General features: G+C 41.6%; 1 protein-coding gene across 4 annotated transcripts in view; it reads right to left on the bottom strand.

Moving 5' to 3' along the window:
• ELMOD1 (ELMO domain containing 1) overlaps positions 1-17,628 on the bottom strand; it is a 40,337-nt gene extending 22,709 nt beyond the window's left edge. For 2 of the 4 annotated variants that reach the window (XM_027036425.2, XM_027036423.2), the window contains exons 1-5: positions 17,531-17,628; positions 6,538-6,683; positions 6,162-6,190; positions 5,105-5,202; positions 1,162-1,291 (exon numbers count right to left, since the gene is read on the bottom strand). In XM_027036425.2, coding sequence (XP_026892226.1) covers positions 1,162-1,291; positions 5,105-5,202; positions 6,162-6,190; positions 6,538-6,683; positions 17,531-17,547 — 420 coding nt within the window. In that variant the 5' untranslated portion in view covers positions 17,548-17,628. Of the gene's footprint in view, positions 1-1,161; positions 1,292-5,104; positions 5,203-6,161; positions 6,191-6,537; positions 6,722-11,242; positions 11,377-17,530 lie in introns of all 4 variants that reach the window. The other 2 variants (XM_053204163.1, XM_027036424.2) reach the window with 2 other exon arrangements.
• Positions 17,629-17,850: the final 222 nt, after the last annotated feature.

Here is a 17,850-nt window from a genome sequence, read left to right on the forward strand (position 1 = left end):
AAATTAGCAGAGACCAGTGAGTCATCTGCTTACGTATTTCTATACACAAAAACACGGCAGGATACATTCTTAAAATTACAGCTCCTAGTGACACTTTTCAATAAAATAAAGTTAAGGCAGCTAACCAAATGTTTTCTTCCAATTTTGTTAGTGTCTTTTTGTATCCTAGCAAAGACAAGGAAGCACTCCATCTTAAAAAGCATCTGTTTTCAGAAGTGAATTGAGAAAATATTTTAGATGAACAGTTCTGAAGGTTGGTCTTAATTTCTTAAGCTCCAGATTCAGTGTTGAGGTCAAGTTTTGTTGGTATTTCATAACGCACCGTCAGATCATATGAGATTTTTAAGTTTTTACTTGGACAGCCAGAACTGTATATTGTTCTTCTTTTTTTTTTTTTAATTTTTTTTTAACATTTATTTATTTTTGAGACAGAGAGAGACAGAGCATGAACGGGGGAGGGGCAGAGAGAGAGGGAGACACAGAATCTGAAACAGGCTCCAGGCTCTGAGCAGTCAGCACAGAGCCTGACGCGGGGCTCGAACCCACGGACAGTGAGATCGTGACCTGAGCCGAAGTCGGATGCTTAACCGACTGAGCCACCCAGGCGCCCCTGTATATTGTTCTTCTAGCAGTTTTAATAAACCAGGTATAAACCTTAACCTCCTCTTCTAATACTCTCCAAGATACATGAATAAATAATCAGCAATAAGATCTTAGGTAATTTCCCAGGAGGGCTATTGCCAAAGCAGAAACCAACTTCATCTTCTTTGATGTCTATTAAAAGTCATAAATGGAAATCCCAGGTCACTCTTGGACAAGTGCTATTTCTCCTCCTGGCTTTCAGTACAGCTAAACAGCCTAAACGTGAGCCAGATACAAGAGCTCAGAGAAATCACCTGAGATGCTCTCAGATTACCAAAAAAAAAAAAAAAAAAAAAAAAAAAAGGACTTTACATTTAACTTCTCCCATGAGTTTTCTCGGGAAGAATTTACCTCCCACATCTGAACCAGCAAGAAAAGCAGGCTTTACCAACCAGGCACGGTGCCCACGTCTTAGTCATCTTTGTACCCTCCCCGTCTGAGCAGCGTCTAGCACTTGGCAGGTGCTTGGTGGACGTCAGCTGACCTAAGTGAAGGACTGAAATACGTTCGAGGTCTAACCTTCAACAGCATTTCTTCGTGTTGGGGGTCATCAGAATCATACGGTTCTCTGCGCAGTTTTTCCACATCTGCAACAAGGTTTCTGTAGCCAACGATTTGCAGGAGGCAAGCCTGAAGAGAGATTCCCAGCCTAAGGTGTTCAAAACCGGAAGCGACACACGTGAGGAAAAACGAAACAGATATTTTAGCATTTGTTCACTGGTTGTGTGCATAATAGGGCTTTCCATAATATAGAATGGAGGAAATTTTCACATGGGACGTATTTATTCACTTAGTTATTTTCTTCACATTTTTGTTTAGATTTTAGTTAGTTAGCATACAGTGCTTGGTTTCAGGAGTAGAATCCAGTGACTCATCCCTTATATTCAACACCCGGTGCTCATCATAACAAGTGTCCTCCTCAGTGCCCATCACTCATCTAGCCCATCCCCCACCCACCTCCCTCCATCAACCCTCAGTCACAGGGGATATATTTAATTGAAGCCCAGTTTTTTCTTTCCTTCTCTCTGTCCTTCCTTCCTTCTTTCCTTCCTTCCTCCCTTCCTTTTTCTTTTCTTTTCTTTTCTTTTTCTTTTCTTTTTTCTTTTCTTTTCCTTTCCTTTCCTTTCCTTTCTTTCTCTTTTTCTTTTTTTTTCTTTCAACATAGAGCCATACTTAGTTTATTTAGAAAAATAAAGGAATGTAACATTTCCTGTGCTGGTCTCATAACCACTTCTTACTTGAGTAGAAGCACAGTTTCTTACCAAAGCTCCACATGGATAGTTGAAGAACTTGGCTAAAAGTTTCGTCTCATTCTGGCCATTTCTTAAGCCAAGTTGCAACAATATGGTTTAAAAAACAAGGGAGTTCTTTTTGCAGGTGATTTAAGTAAGATGTAGAAAATATAAGTGATCATGAGCTCGTAGGGACCCATTAGCCCTGCCCCCCACCAGGTGGCTGTAGTCAGAAGCACCTTCCATGTGTGTGAGAGCGTGTCAGCCCTCAGTGGTAAGAAGATTCACAACAACAACACAAAACGACAAAAGCGCTTCTTCTTGGGAGCATCCCTGGCAGATGAGGCAGAGCCAAGAGGAAAAGCTGACTACACAACTTCCCACTCCATTCTGACTTGCTCTTTGTCTGAAGCCTTTTCCTCATGCTGAAACAAAATGTGCCCTCCTTATTACCGGGTGGTTCAAGGCTTGTTCTCTGAGGAAATTAATTTCCAACTTTCCCCTGCCACGACCGTTTAAGACAGTGATTTGCCCTTGTCGCCTGATCTTCAGTGCTAAAAAAAGTGCCCTATTCCTTCAGTTCCCTCTCATGGGACACGGTTTCCACATGCTTTACCATCTTGCACAGTCTTCTCTGAATGGACACTGTTTGAATAACGGCCCCCTTAAAACATATCACCCAGACAGAAAGCAGTCCGGCAAGTGTGCTACACAGAGGATCACTAGCTACTTTCTGTGATCACAACACAGCAGGTGAAACTCCGTCTCCTTAAGTAGTCACAGAACAAATTTATCGAACAGGTGGCTAAATAGTCACCAAGATCCTTGTTCACATAAACTACTGTCGTGCAAATTATTCTCCCATGCTTGTTTGATGGCATTTTTAAATCTAAAGGTAGGGTTTCACATTTATGCATTCCTGGTAAGTTTCTTTACGGTCATTCACTTTTGTGGCTCAAAGATTGTTTAACACTGGGAGCCACAGAGAATTTCACATCTTAGGATGGCATACCTATTCCATACTTAGAGTGCAGGGTCAGATAACCCAAATGCGAAACTTAAATAAAACTGAATGTTCAGTGAAATGGCCATTATAATTATTCGTTACCACAGCACCAAGAAAACCAAATCAGATTTAAATTTAGGAAAAGGGCACAGTGGCACTGGTCACCTTGAGAATCAGCATAGGCCTGAGAGGAGACTTAATTTGGAGGAAGAGAGCGAGAGAAGTAAAACGGGATGGAGCAACAGGAGCCGATTCCATGTTTACTGTAGTCATTTTTCAACTTGAAAAAAAAATGTAATTAAAACCAAATGTGGTTAAAGTTACAGAAGCAGCCCAAGGGTCCACCTGCAGATGAAGGGATAAAGAACATGTGGTATCCGGACAGTGGAGTATTACTCAGCCATAAAAGGGATGAGATCTTGCCATTTGCAACAACATGGATGCATCTACAGAGTATAATGCTAAGTGAAATAAGTCAGAGAGGGGCGCCTGGGTGGCTCAGTCGGTTAAGCGTCTGACTCTTGATCTCAGCTTGGGTCATGATCCCAGAGTTCATGGGATTGAGCCCATGTCAGGCTCTGCGCTAAAAGTGTGGAGCCTTCTCGGGACTCCCTCTTTCTCTGCTCCTCCCCTGCTTTCTCTCTCATTCAAAATAAACAAGCAAACTTTTAAAAAAAGTCAGAGAAAGACAAATACCATATGGTTTCACTCATATATGGAATTTAAGAAACCAAACAAAGGGAAAAAGTGAGACCAACCGAAAAAAACGTACACCTGAAACTGATAGGACATTGGATGTTAACTACCCTGGAATTAAAACCAAAAAAAGACGTGCGGTTTAAAGAAGTAATGGCTTGACAGATTAGAAAATATTTCCTTCAGCCTTTCCTATTTCCTGATTTTTTCCAGAAATTGAATTTCTAAAAATCACATTTTGTCATGTCAGTGTAGAAAAAAGCACCGAAGCTCATACTGAGATGTAAACATACACGCTACCGCTTATGAGGTTCCTCCCCGCCCCCCCCCCCCCGCCAAAGGAAATCACAAGAATAGAGGGCAAGGAAATGCTTCTGGAATGAAACCTAACTTTCACAGAAGAGACAGAGAAGATCTGCTATTAAATCTAACCCAGTCTCCAAATATGATTGTGAGTCTCATACCCCTCATGCCCAACCGCACTCTTAAATTTTTGGTTCAACTTTGTTTAATAATGAATTGCCTTCTTATTACCTTCCCAAAGAAATAAAATATGTGTCAGAGGTTTCAAAAAGACATTTGCCGTATAATTAAATCACCCTTCATGACTGAATAAGGAACAGACACCCAATTAGCTGAAGTGTGTGCGGAAGGATGCTCTGGAGACCATGTGGAGATGGAATTTTGTGATGAGCCCCCACTAGTCCCCAGAATCCCTCCAAGAGACAGACCTATACAGAGCGCACTCTGACATTCCCTTCAACCACAGCTCCCCGTCTTTAGCAATTAAAAGCCTTTCTCAGCGATAACATGCGAAGTTCCCGCCTATCCCATCCGAAAGACAGGTTGATTGTTACCTACCTAAACTGTCTCTAAATATACCTGCACCAGAACTTATTCTACCCAACATCCTTAGCCCAAAATTTCACTGAGAAACTCCTGTACCCGATGGAAAATATAAAGCTAATTTTAAACATCACGTACGATGACAAATGCATTTTAATATTTCCAAGATAAGATGACTAAATCACAAAGTTCTAAAGGCTTCATATAAAAACCATCTATCCCTCCCACACACGCCAGTCTCCTTGACAAGCATTAAGACCCGTCGCCAACATTATCAGCCTGTCATAAACTGGAGGAATATTTTTGATGGAGCAGATCCACTTAGGTGCATTTACAAGGTGAACATTTACTGTTCATTGAAAATAGGCATCGCACGGAGCGACTGCTGCTAAATGGGCTCCCCTGATTTCATCTTCTGATAGTAGGGCATCCATCAGATTTCTCACATTCATGGCATCTCAGAAGCCTACGCATAAATCATGACAAAAGTACAGAGTTGCTGCTGTTTACAAATATGAAAAAGGCACCTTTTCCCCCTTATTTTTCATCTGAAAGTCAAAAACATTGCAGATGATTGTGGGGGTGGGGCACAGAGAGGGAGAGCATGCCAGCGAGCTCAGCTCTACAGAAGTACTCAGTGCGTGCCCTGCGCTCTGTGTTTACATCATAAATACATTCTTACTGTGGATTTATGTCGGGGTTAATTTTTTTCAGTTCCATGATGTCTTCTATAGTTTTTTCAATAGCATCAGGGTGAACACTCACGGAAGTCTGCAGCAGCTGGAAAACACATTTCAGTCAGTTCCCTTGTCACGAGCATCAGTGGCTTAAGCGGGGTCTCTTTAGATGGGGAGCTTCAAGTATTTGCTTAGAACTTCTAAATAAGACTAAGCTAGAGCTAAGCTAAAAGCAAAAATTGATTTAGTGTTTGAATTCTAGAAAATCAGACATTTTCACAATAGGGGGAGTGCAATTTTCCTGATTAAGATAATTAACATAAAACAGAAATACATAAGTTTTTTGTCCTATTTAATTTTTTTCAAGATCCTTATATTGAAACATTACAGCTTATTTTTCTGACCCAGTGTATATGGTTTCCATTGTTAATGGGCAGTATGCCTATGAGTGAGTGAAGCACATAGTCTTAAGGATATCAAATTAAATAATAATATTCAAGAATCTTGAAAAAAAAACCCAGATTTTTCTCTTTTATGTGGATGCTTAACTGTGTGCTGTGATAGCTAGCATAGTGGCTTCTCTGATTTTCTTGGGAAATTTTGAGTATAAAATTAAGTGATTTGGGGCATCTGGGTTGCTCAGTTAACATTCCGACTCTTGATTTCAGCTCAGTCATGATCTCATGTTTCATGAGTTCAAGCCCCACATCAGGCTCTGTGCTGATGGTGCAGAGCCTGCTTGGGATTCTCTCTCTCCCTCTTGCTTTGCCTCTCCCCTGCTCACGCTCACCCTACCTCTCTCTCAAAAAATAAACTTTTTAAAAAAGAGGACGAATTCAACAATGAAGTAATACTGTGTCATAAATCTGCCTAGAAATTCACATTCAGTGGCTGCTCTCGTGTCATCAAGAGTATAATGGCTTGTAATGAGCAAACCAATCTTTTTTCTCAGTTTGCATTGCCATTGGTATATATTTGTTTGTTAAAACGTTTACTTTTTGATGATGGAGGTAAGCCTCCAAGTGAAAAGTTGTTGAAAAATACAGAAACGGTTTCACTTACCTTACTTTTTGAATCCCTCAGTGATGTTTCTGTAGAAGTGACAATAAAAAAGCCATGAAAAAATGACCATTTACAAGGGGCTTAAAATTACTAAAAACAGGGGTACCTGGGTGGCTCAGTCACTTAAGTGTCTAACTCTTGGTTTTGGCTTAGGTCATGGTCTCATGGTCATGAGAGTGAGCCCTGTAACGAGCTCTGTGCTGGGCACGGAGCCTGCTTGGGATTCTCTCCCTCTCCCTCTCCCTCTGCCCCTCCCCTGTGCATGCGTGTGCGCTCTCCCTCTCTATCAGAAGAAATTGCCATACACAAATATAACGTGCTGCACCCACAATCCCATCAAGCTTACATTCTGCTCACTTCTTTGTTTCATACTTACCGATTTTCATGGTTCTAGAAGCCCCAGGCTTGGTACTGTAACAGATCCGTTGCAGTTCACATCTTCCAGTCAGCTTCCTCATTACAAATTTTAGGCAGCGCCACAAAAATTTGCAGTAAAAATACAGGCACACCTGGAACAACATTCTGTCAAAGACAAAAGACAGCACCCTTCCAATAGAACTCTGGAAGAGAATGGAAAGCGGCCACCACCAGCAGGAAAAGCCCAGAAAAAAATCAACCATTAGACTTCTGGGTTTGCAGTCATATTCGTTTCCCTGCTCCCGTGTTATTTTACTTGGCACAGCTACAAAACCCATTTTTGCGAGGGAAGCCCACGGTCTGTGAGGATGCACTAACTATGACTGCAGGCAACTCTAGAAGGCCCTGTATTCTGGTTGAATTTGATATTCCAAACACCGAGGGGGACACACAGCCAAGAATCCTTTCTTTTCTTACCTTTGCCTAAAAACCTCATGAAAGTGAATCAGTACCATGTAGACAGTACGTCTGTGTTTTGGAGTTGCCTCTCCCGTAGCCACGGGGAAGAACGAGCCATGGCTGAACTCGCCTCCTGCCGCTGTAGACAGCCCCTCAGCTGGCCCTGCTCCATGTGCAGCCCCTCAGTGCCTGCTTTGACTCTTCCCTCGCTCTCATTCTTTCCCCCGCCTGTCTGCTTTCCATTAGGCGCCGTTGTCCCCCTTGAGGACTCGGTTGTGTGCCACCTGTCTTCTCTGCTGCCGCTTCTCGCGCTTGTCAGAAGGCAAGTTCATTGAACAAGTAGGGTGACCTTCAGTTCGTCAACCTTCTCTGATTTAAACCTTCCCCTGACTCCACCTCTTGACAAGCTTGTTCTTGGCTCCCGTTAAACAAAGTTTGCCTTAGAGCAGCCCAGTAATTCCCCAACAAACCAGGAAGTATCTAGTCACCAATCGTGTCCTTACATCTCTGGCACATGTGGACTTGTGTTTTATGCTGACTTTTATTTTTAACTTTTTTAAATGTTTATTTTTTGACACAGAGAGTGAGAGTGAGACAGAGTGTGAATAGTGTAGGGGCAGAGAGAGAGGGAGACAGAATCCGAAGCAGGCTCCAGGCTCTGAGCTGTCACCACAGAGCCTCATGTGGGGCTCGAAACTCAATGAACCACGAGATCATGACCTGAGATGAAGCTGGACGTTTAACCAGCTGAGCCACCCAGGCGCCCCTTATTTTATTTTTAATATGGGAATGTCTCCTACTTCATGACACTGTTTAGAGTCTCAACATGACTCAAGCTACAGAGGTAAAGAGGACTTCTCGTCCAGGAACTTATATTCAATCTACGTCTGCATACCGCGCATTCCTAGGAGGCAGAATTATTTATAGAACTTCCTGTCAGTGTCATTTCTAAAAGATGTTTCTTTTTCTCAAATGTTCACTGATTCCCTCCAGCCCTACCCTAAGGTGATCCGGGGTCACGCAGGTGAATGAGAGTTGTTAACTAGTAGCCTTAGTGATGTGATCCATCCGTGAATATGAACCGTCACCTTGATTGTGTTCCTTTGCTTAATTGCTCTGGCTCTAATGTCTTGAACAGCCTGTGTTAAAAATAAAAATTCTAGTAGGCTAATGTGTACAAGGGCTTGGAATCTGTATCATATAAATGCATAGGGAGTGGAGGAAACCGTAAGTAACCAAACTGCTACAATAAGACAACACAATGGAATCCTTTGTAGGTAATGGAATTATGTTCTAGGATATCAAATAACGTGAGAAAATGTCATGATATGCTTACAAATAGGAAAAATTAGGAAGAGACATACATGAAATGATCGACTTTATGTTTTAGAAAACTCTAATGCTGGGGTACCTGGGTGGCTCGGTCAGTTAAGTGTCTGACTCTTGATCTCGGCTCAGGTCATGATCTCATGGTTTGGGAGTTCTAGCCCTGTATTACTGGGCTCTGTGTTGATCCCAAGCCTGCTTGGGATTCTGTCTCTCCTTCTCTCTGCCCCTCTCCTGCTTTTGCTCTCTCTCAAATAAATAAACTTTAAAAAGTCAAAAAAAATGGAAACTGTTAAAAAAAAAATCTAATGGTGATGTCTGAACAAGGAGAAAAAGACACTGGATACATTCAGATGTTAACAGTGGTATTAATGGGTAAAGGAATTATGAGTACTTTTTACTTTCAATTTTCACTAAGTATATTTTCATTTTTTGTATAAGTATATTTTATTTTGTTTAATAAAAAAGGCTATAACAATTAAAATGTATAAATGATCACCAAAAGCCATTACAAGAGTGTATATAAGATTTCTATGTGAAGTCAGTTAGCTTCTGCTGAAAGATAAAAAATGGATTTACTACCTTTTAAAGTCTGAAATTCAGCTGTTTTAGTCACATACATCCTAAGATCTATTATGATTTAAAAAAAAAAAGGTAACCTAAATATAAATTTAGTGGAACATCTTAATTAGATGCATGAGAAATTTTATGAAACTTGAGCTTTCTCTCGGAAAAAAAAATTTCCGTTTTCCAACTACTAGATAGCTATGCCAGCAGAGAGGATTGAGCATATCTTTGTTAGCTGGTGATGGGCCAGCTGCTATTGCTGTTACTGGTCGGCTTCATTCCTGTGACGAAGTCGAGGATAAAAGCTTCCCGTGACCGGTCCTTCTGGGGCCCAGGGAGCTTGCTTACAGCACGTGGGCCGGCTCCTCAGATGAAGCCTCGTAGTCCGCGAGCCAGGACTCCATGACAGTCAGGTTCTTGGGGACAAAGGGTTCTGATCAGTCAGGGGTACCTTTGTATTTACTCTGCTTAGGGTACGAGGCACCAGACCATTTTACAGCTCAAATTAAACTAGAAAGTTTCCCTCATACAATGTCTCCATCAGATCCATGCAGAGACGTGGCTTGAGGCCTAGCCGTGTCCTCTGAGGGGCAGGAGGTGTCCACGTGGACAGTGGCATCTAGCCCATCTGTGATTTCTCCCGCTGCCTCCTTGCCCATGAGAAGAAAACGCCTGGGGAACTGTTTTGCATTAAGACAGTCTTACATAAAAGGAGAGAAAAGACATCATGTTCTGTTTGCTCTGATCTCTTCTGTTTCCAGCTCCCCTGAGGCTCACACTGTCAAAGACAGGGAGACCCGTCGTAGTCGGAGATCTCCAGCGACAGGCTGGCGATGCCGCCTCATGTCTCAGGGCTTGGCACTCTCTGGGGTCTGTCACATCCCTCTCACACAGCCACACAACCAGTGTCACAGGTTGTGAAAGAGAAATGCCCACTTCCATCACGGAGTGAAAGTTATACACTGCTTCTTTACCTGTTTGTAATTTCTAGGCCAGGAGTCCTGATAATTATTTATTAAGAATATATTTTAGCTCTTTTCCTAATGGGCCCAGACACCCACAAGTATTTCATTAAAAGGCCAGCTTGCTGTGCTATAGCACTGTATATTTTCTTGCTCTGCTATCTACATACTATATATTTTTTCAAGCCAGATCATTAGATCAAACAGTATTTTGACAGATATAATTTATTTTGTAATTAGATCATAAACCTAAGGCAGAGATTTCAGAGATGGAAATGCCAGTGGTGCCTTTTACTTTGGAAGCCTCGTTTTGATGACAGACACCACATCTAACTTGTTTCTGCAAGAAAGGACCAGATCAGCAAAGCTTCCATAGGATGACTGTTCTTCACCATCAGCTGTTGTCAAGGGCTCACTTTTGGAACGTTTGGACCTGTTGAAGTCCCTAAATCGTAAAGTTTATGCAAAAACTCCTGACGGTCCAGGGAGGATAAACATAATTAAATATTTTGGGAGAATGTTCGTAAGTTCATTTGGCATGTCTACCCTGAAAAGGAAGAAGTTAAGAAATGGATCTTTCAATGCTTTTTAAGTCCACCAGTGGCTGGTTTAGGAGAAAAGAAAGGAAGTTCTGTTCCTACTCTTTGAATGAGAATTACAGCCACACCCTCTCCACCATCCGAACTCTATATTCTGCTTGTTTTTTTTCCCTCCTGGCCTAAATCATCAAAATGAGAAGCTTAATTTTAGGTAGGGGAGTCTTTCGCTTTTTTACTTCATAACGCTAGACTTTGTTTTCTTACTTGTGATGGAAGATTCTCAACTTACTACTGAAAGGATCTACTACCTTTTGTAGGAACAGCCACAAAATTCTCAAGACTACTGGAAGAAAATCCAGATTAAAACTCGCCCCTGTTTTAATAGCCACATGCATAGACAGCCGTTTTTGTGTTTGATCCCGTTGTTTCTTTTTTTAATCATAGCATTTTGAGAGTGTTCCAGAAGGACTTACTGTGGCTTCCTAACTAACATCGATGTGTTGCACAAGCACTGGGAAAAGCTGATTTAATAATAAGAACTACTTACACGTTTCATTTCCAATATTTTCTATTACAACCATTTATTGGTATGCTCTAGAGTGAAGTCTATGGTTGAGGTCACAGCGGTGTTTTTCCACAAGCCAATTAGGGTCGCTTTTATTATTTCACATTCATTCCCTAGCTTGAACCAGAATAGCCATCCCAAGTAAGTTATTCAAAATGGATCATATCTCTAACACCAGATAAAAGAGAGCTCCTGTCTTGTGGTGCTTTGTTAGAGGAATCTACTCAGCAGGGATGGGACCGTTGAAGCAGGAGAATCGCCTAGAACCACGTAGCCCCAGCCTGCGGGGTGAGGGGGTGTGGGTACCTGTGGTGCAACACTACGCCATCATCTTAAGTTTGTGACTGACGTCTTCTTTTGGAATAATAAGAGAAAAGTGGCTTATTTTGAACAGTTTCAAGGAGTTTGCTAGTGAAAGTTAATTCTTGCTTGAAGAAATCCTGTAATAAATAAGAAGTACACTACTGGTGAGGAAGGACACAAGAAATAATCACAGTTCTTGATTCAAACCATAGTTGCCTAAACAAAACACTTTTCATCTGAGTGGCCGTAGAGAACAACAAACCGCTCAATGTTTCCAACATTTCATTCATTTTCTAAAACGATGTTTGAAAAATTTTAGAAAATGGGCGCCTGGGTGGCTCAGTCGGTTAAGCGTCCGACTTCAGCTCAGGTCATGATCTCACAGTTCGTGAGTTCAAGCCCCGCGTCGGGCTCTGTGCTGACAGCTCGGAACCTGGAGCCTGTTTCAGATTCTGTGTCTCCCTCTCTCTGACCCTCCCCTGTTCATGCTCTGTCTCTCTCTGTTTCAAAAATAAATAAACATTAAAAAAAAAAAAAGAAGAAAAATTTTAGAAAAAAATATTCTATTGAGGTTCCTAACTAGGGCTACTGGCAATCAATTGGGAATTAACTTGTCAATAGAGGTTTGGCCTAGTAAATGGGCCTCTCTCTACAATGAGCTTCCTAGTAACAAGAAAAACTGGAGTAGACTTGATGCGTGGACTGGTAATAGTAAATCACAAAGAAACTATTTGTGGGCCCTTAGAAGAACAAGAATAATTCCCCGCCTTGAACAGTGGTGAGACCCAGTGCGCCGTCTGGCAGGTGGGTCCCCTGGTCTTTTCCATCATTATTTATCTGAAGAGATAACACTGCCTTTGAAAAGTAGTGGGTATAAACTTATCATGGATTGGCACTATTTCAAATTCTATTGCTATAGCAAAGGGCACGGTTTTTACTTTCCAGGGAAATTTTATCTGAGGGCGTAGAGACCAAGAGCGGACGGAGGGATAACTAAAACAATACTGGGGCGCCTGGGTGGCTCAGTCGATCAAGCGGCCAATTTCTGCTCAGGTCATGATCTCGCGGTTTGTGAGTTCGAGCCCCGCGTCGGGCTCTGTGCTGACGGCTGGGAGCCTGGAGCCTGCTTCGGATTCTGTGTCTCCCTCTCTCTCTGCCCCTCCCCCGCTCATGCTCTGTCTCTCTCTGTCTCAAAAATAAATTAAATATTTAAAAAAATGAACACAATAAATAATGGCTTATCCTTTTTTCATTTCAAAGAAAAGGAGGCATGGGCTTATCTTGATTTATTGATGACTCACTACTCTATAAAAATTTGATGCTTAAATACATACATTTTATAAAACTTATTTTTTTTATAAAACTTATTTTTAAGATTCAGATTTTTTGTTTTTCTGTTTGGAGAATACTTACATTGACTTATTTATAAGGCAATCAACAAACACATTATACTTTGACATTTAAAAAGCATTTTTAAAAAGAAACTAAAAAGACTATTTAAACATAATCTCAAATATAAACTTTTATTGTAGATAAAAATATTTTAAAGAGAATGAAAAGTAAATCTATAAATAAAAGAAAGTCATCTTCCATAATAGGCCTCAAAATGTTCTAGAGGGGAGAAGGAGTGGGCCTATTACTGTTATGGATTCACTGCATAAGAGAATTTTTAAAAATGTGTAGTAACCGTCAGGAGCAGGGTAGAGGATGTTCTCAGTATTATGAATAAATTAATTTCTGTTGAGTTAAAGACCTAGAGTAGTTGCAGGAAAGAGATTGGAAATGAATCGGTGGGGGGAAAAATGACAGATGGTCACTGAAAGGTAGTTTACAGATACAAAACGAGAAGACAGGCTGTGAAGGACAGGACAGGGCGTGGCAGGGGGAAGAAGGGAATGTGAGTCAAGAGCTTAGTTTCACTGCAAATCACATGCCATCCCTGTCCACAGAGAACTTCCAGTCTGGTAAGGAAAATGACCATAAAAACAAGAACAGTGTGACAGTCCTCTCCAAGAAATCGCCCAGAGTGTTAGTTAGAGAGGCAAAGGAGAGAAAGTACCTTCCTCTGAGACTGGATGGGGAAAGCCCACCCCCGCTGACCTGATCATCCTAATAAGGAGGCAAAAACAACGGGGAACATGAGGGCGCCCCCCCCACTCCCCCCACTTCGGAACAAAAGACAAACATACAAGAGTTAAGGAAGTGAAATTCAAACTGACACTGAGTATCCCTGGCCTCATGCTCTGGATGACGAGCTTCATGAAAGTGAAGTGGCCCAAGGGGTGGCCTTGAAAATCTCACCCACAGGAAACTGCCTAGAACACCTTTCAGGCTAACATACTTCAACAAGGGTGTGGAAACAGTTTGTTGTTGCTGTTTTGTTTTAGCACAGGGAAGAAAATAATTTAAAATATGTGTGTGTGTAGGTGCACATGTGTGTGTGCTTGTGTGTGCACGTCATATGCGTGCGTGCATATTTATGTACATACGTATACGGTAACATGCATGCGTGTCGGCGATCACAGTCCTTCTTACTTGTGACTTCTGTGTCCATGGGCCTAGCACATTCTCCCTAGCAAGTGGTAGGCTCCTTCAGAGCAGAGGCCACCTCGTGTTTCCTGTCATATCCCCCACAATGCCTCACCACAGGCACACATGAGGACGATGCAGAAACGATGAGAAACAGCTTTGAGGTCAGGTGGGCCTCGTTCAAATATCTGTGTGCCCCTGGATGAGGTACTTCACCTTGCAAAGCCTTCTTGCCCTGCTCTGTACTATGGGATAGCGATTCATACTTTATTACAATTGTAATAAAGAGAAAGTAAGAATTAAAAATGTGGTACAGTACTGGAATTATTAGCAGTATGTGCTCACTAAATGAATCAGTGGACGTAGATACTAATCAAATGTGAATGACTTAAACCAATTTACAGTATTTTTTGCTAATTGGGAGCCTTTATTTACCTAATGACGGCAGCAAAATACTCTTTGTTCCCCTCAGTTGCTTTACAGTCAGGACTTGGGTGTAACTTTGTTTTATTTCTCAAAAGTTCTCCTGGGGCGCCTGGGTGGTGCAGTCGGTTAAGCGTCCGACTTCAGCCAGGTCACGATCTCACGGTCCGTGAGTTCGAGCCCCGCGTCAGGCTCTGGGCTGGTGGCTCAGAGCCTAGAGCCTGCTTCCGATTCTGTGTCTCCCTCTCTCTCTGCCCCTCCCCCGTTCGTGCTCTGTCTCTCTCTGTCCCAAAAATAAATAAACACTCAAAAAAAGAAAATTAAAAAAAAAAAAAGTTCTCCCAAGAAGGTGGGAGTGTGACGAATACATTCCCTGTCTTCTGCCCAAGGAAGGAAAGTACGCAGTGAAGTCCACAGCCAAGAAAGTGAGACCCTGAGGCTGGGATAGTTGGAAGCAATCATTTATATGGGTGACTTAAAAGATTCCCTTGGGGCGCCTGGGTGGCTTAGCATCTGACTCTTGATTTCGGCTTAGGTCATGATCCCACAGTTGCTGAGATTGAGCACCACACTGGGCTCTGTGCTGGCAGCATGGAGCCTGCTTGGGATTCTCTCTCTTCCTCTCTCTCTCTCTGCCCCTCCTCCCCTCAGAATAAATAAACTTAAAAGATTCCCTTTATTAGAAAATTTCAAAATTAATACTGTTCTGATTACTGTAAAAAACATAATTTCAGTAAGCCATCCCTGTTAATAAAATATGTAAACTAAACCCTAAGCCTCAGTTCTGTTTGGGGCTCAAAAAGTGCCCCCTCTTTTTCTGATCACACATAAACACACTTTCTTCTCCATTTTATCTTTGTATTTTTTAAATGCAGACCATGGCTAAAAGTCACTGAGTGACCACGGGCTACTTATCCATTATCCTGTATCTACTCTTACTTTAATTTAAAATACACCCTTCAGCTTGCTATACTAATCCTGGAGCATTTCTTTCTAATATATAGTATTTTTTTAATCAAATATTTTCTCCACTCTGTATTGCTCTAAGTGGTACACCATTAATAGATCCGATTGCAGCAGTGAGCTAGAAAGAGCGGAGTTGGGTACCATGTAACTTATATGTGGATTAAAATCCATTTTTTCCACAGCTCGGTTTAAGATTAACCTCGTTTCTTCTGGAGCTATAGCTGAAGTGTTTCATTCTAGAACAACTCAGAGGTTGACAGATTAACCACTCTGTGGGCTTTTAAATAATGCTGAATTCTTCTCAGAATCAGTTCCTTATTCTGCATAATGTATTGCTGAGCTCAGGAATAAATGCCTAATTTGTTCAGGCTATGCTTACATAACCTCTTTGGTTCAAGTGAAAAGATTGTCAAAATTGCACCACATCTGTGGGAGGGGACTACAGTGGGGAGAAAAGGCAATCTAAATGACCCGATAGGGTTTGCAATTCAGGGTTATTACTCCTTGCCCTGTTGCCCTTCCAGATTCCATAAACACCAACGTATAATGAATACACACACATTATAACTTACTAAGAAGCATTAAAAACACAAACGAAGGTCAAAAGCAACGATCAACTAAGGACGGCAGTGATCGAGTTTCCTTTTATGACTTCAAAACCAAAGGTCAATGGAAATCCTCAAGTTTCTTTCTTGATACGTAATCTGTTACCCTAGCTTCAGTGTCATATAAATAATTGATATCAAGTAATATGTATAAAATATGTGTCCCGTTAAAAGAGAAGAATTTATATCAGAACACCTAAGTGACTGCGACGTGCCAGTTCTGTTATTCTTGGCACTGGCCTGTGTGAAGTTACAGCAGATTCTTACCACGCCACATCTCAATCTCAAACACTAATTGTAAAATACTCCAGTCTCTTCTAAACCCAGTGTTGCAGCTATTCAGCTTAAAACTAACAGAAACAAGCGCTACCATTTCTCCCGAAATGGCTGGTTTTGAGGCTGCTCAAGTTTTTCTAAAGTAAGAGCCTGAAGAGGAAATCCTACTAGTACTGTAAGTCTTGCCACAGACGTCATCACTATCATCTCCCCCTTTTCAAAAGGAGCTCCTGACCTCTCAGCTCCGTGTAACACGAAAGCTTTCTACAACGAAAAGACACCTTGTTTACATTTGGGAGGGATTCCTAAATACCAATTTTTCGTGAATGTGTAAACAGGTGGGTTAATTCCCATGGCAACCCAAACCATGTCAGGTCAGTGCTCTGCTGGCCAATGTCCTAGTGCTTTTTCAAGTACTGTCCTTTTGCACAGCTGAGATACACAGGCTGAGGACTATTCTGTACAGTCAGTCGAAACCTAATGCCTGTAAACGGTTTAATAGTGACCTCCTGAGAGCTTTCATACTTCTAAGACCCCACCAAAACAGTGAGTTGCACACAAAGTGATGTAGGTGTTCCAGACACAGTGATGCAACCCAAATCAGTGAGGAAAAGAAAATCGTAAATGGCAGCCACTGAAAGAAACCATTTTCTCAAAGAATTAAGCCCACCAGGGGCCAGAAAGTGTCATAGAGGTAGCCCATCTTGGGGAAAAGAAACTCAGTCTTCTGGGAAGTGTGTACTGCTTTCTAACTTTGGGGGCCAGAATAACTTTGGAGACTATTTTGTCATAATTTTAATAAGATGTAAAATTTCTCTGGGAATTTCATTAGATTGTGAATGGCAGTTAAATACTCGTAAAAATAATTATAATCATAGGTCCAGCCAAATGGCTTTCAAAACAAAACAGTATCACCTCACAACGCACCAGCATAAATGTTACTCTATACAGCACAATCTTGAGGGAACCAATGGTTAATGTAGATTTCAGAGGCATCAGGAGTCAGGAGGAACAAAAGCTTAGAATATTTTTTTTTTTTAACCAAAAAGGAACATTTGAAAATGCCCGCATGGATGGCCAGCCAACCAAAATTTAAATTGGGGGATATTTAAAATTACTTTTTCTCAGGAAAATAATTCTATACAAATTATATTGACTACTTGGCTACTAATCCCTCAAACGTCATCCTAAATGCTTTAGAGACACATGGCATCCGGGTCGTCCAAAACACACCTGCCCCAGGCTTTGACGCCTGTGCTGGCTTACAGTCTTGTGTCACATCCTGCTGCTAAGTGCTCCGTCGTATCTGTTTGCAGACGGGGTAGCCGAGGAACCTGTGACCAAATTATTCTTAGCCAAAATACAATACTGTTTGATGCAATCCTAAGAGACCTGGATATAGGATCCCAAATGGTGAACAGGAATATTATCCTAATTGGGAAGGAAGTTTCTCCATTTTAGAGAGCTCAACCAGGGAACCATAAATACTTACCGCAGGAAGTGCTTCATTGTGCCGGTTTTGATTAGGTGTTATCCACACTGTCCTCAAGGAGCTGCTTCCGAATTTGCCTTTGTCAGCGTAAGTGTCAGCTGTGGGAACAAATTTAATATATTTACTATTAATGGAGCTGGAAATCCCAAACCTGAGATTTCTGCTTACCATAGTAAGCAGACAGAAAGCACCCAGAACGTTATCAACTGAACTGCTCACATAGCAATCCAGTTTGGTGGATGGAGATCATGGCCAAAGACTTTTACTTTGTAATGACATAATTAGCCTTTCATTGTAAGTCCCTTGATGGGGAAATAATT

The sequence above is a fragment of the Acinonyx jubatus genome, chromosome D1 (assembly GCF_027475565.1).
Source record: "Acinonyx jubatus isolate Ajub_Pintada_27869175 chromosome D1, VMU_Ajub_asm_v1.0, whole genome shotgun sequence".
NCBI lineage: Eukaryota > Metazoa > Chordata > Mammalia > Carnivora > Felidae > Acinonyx > Acinonyx jubatus.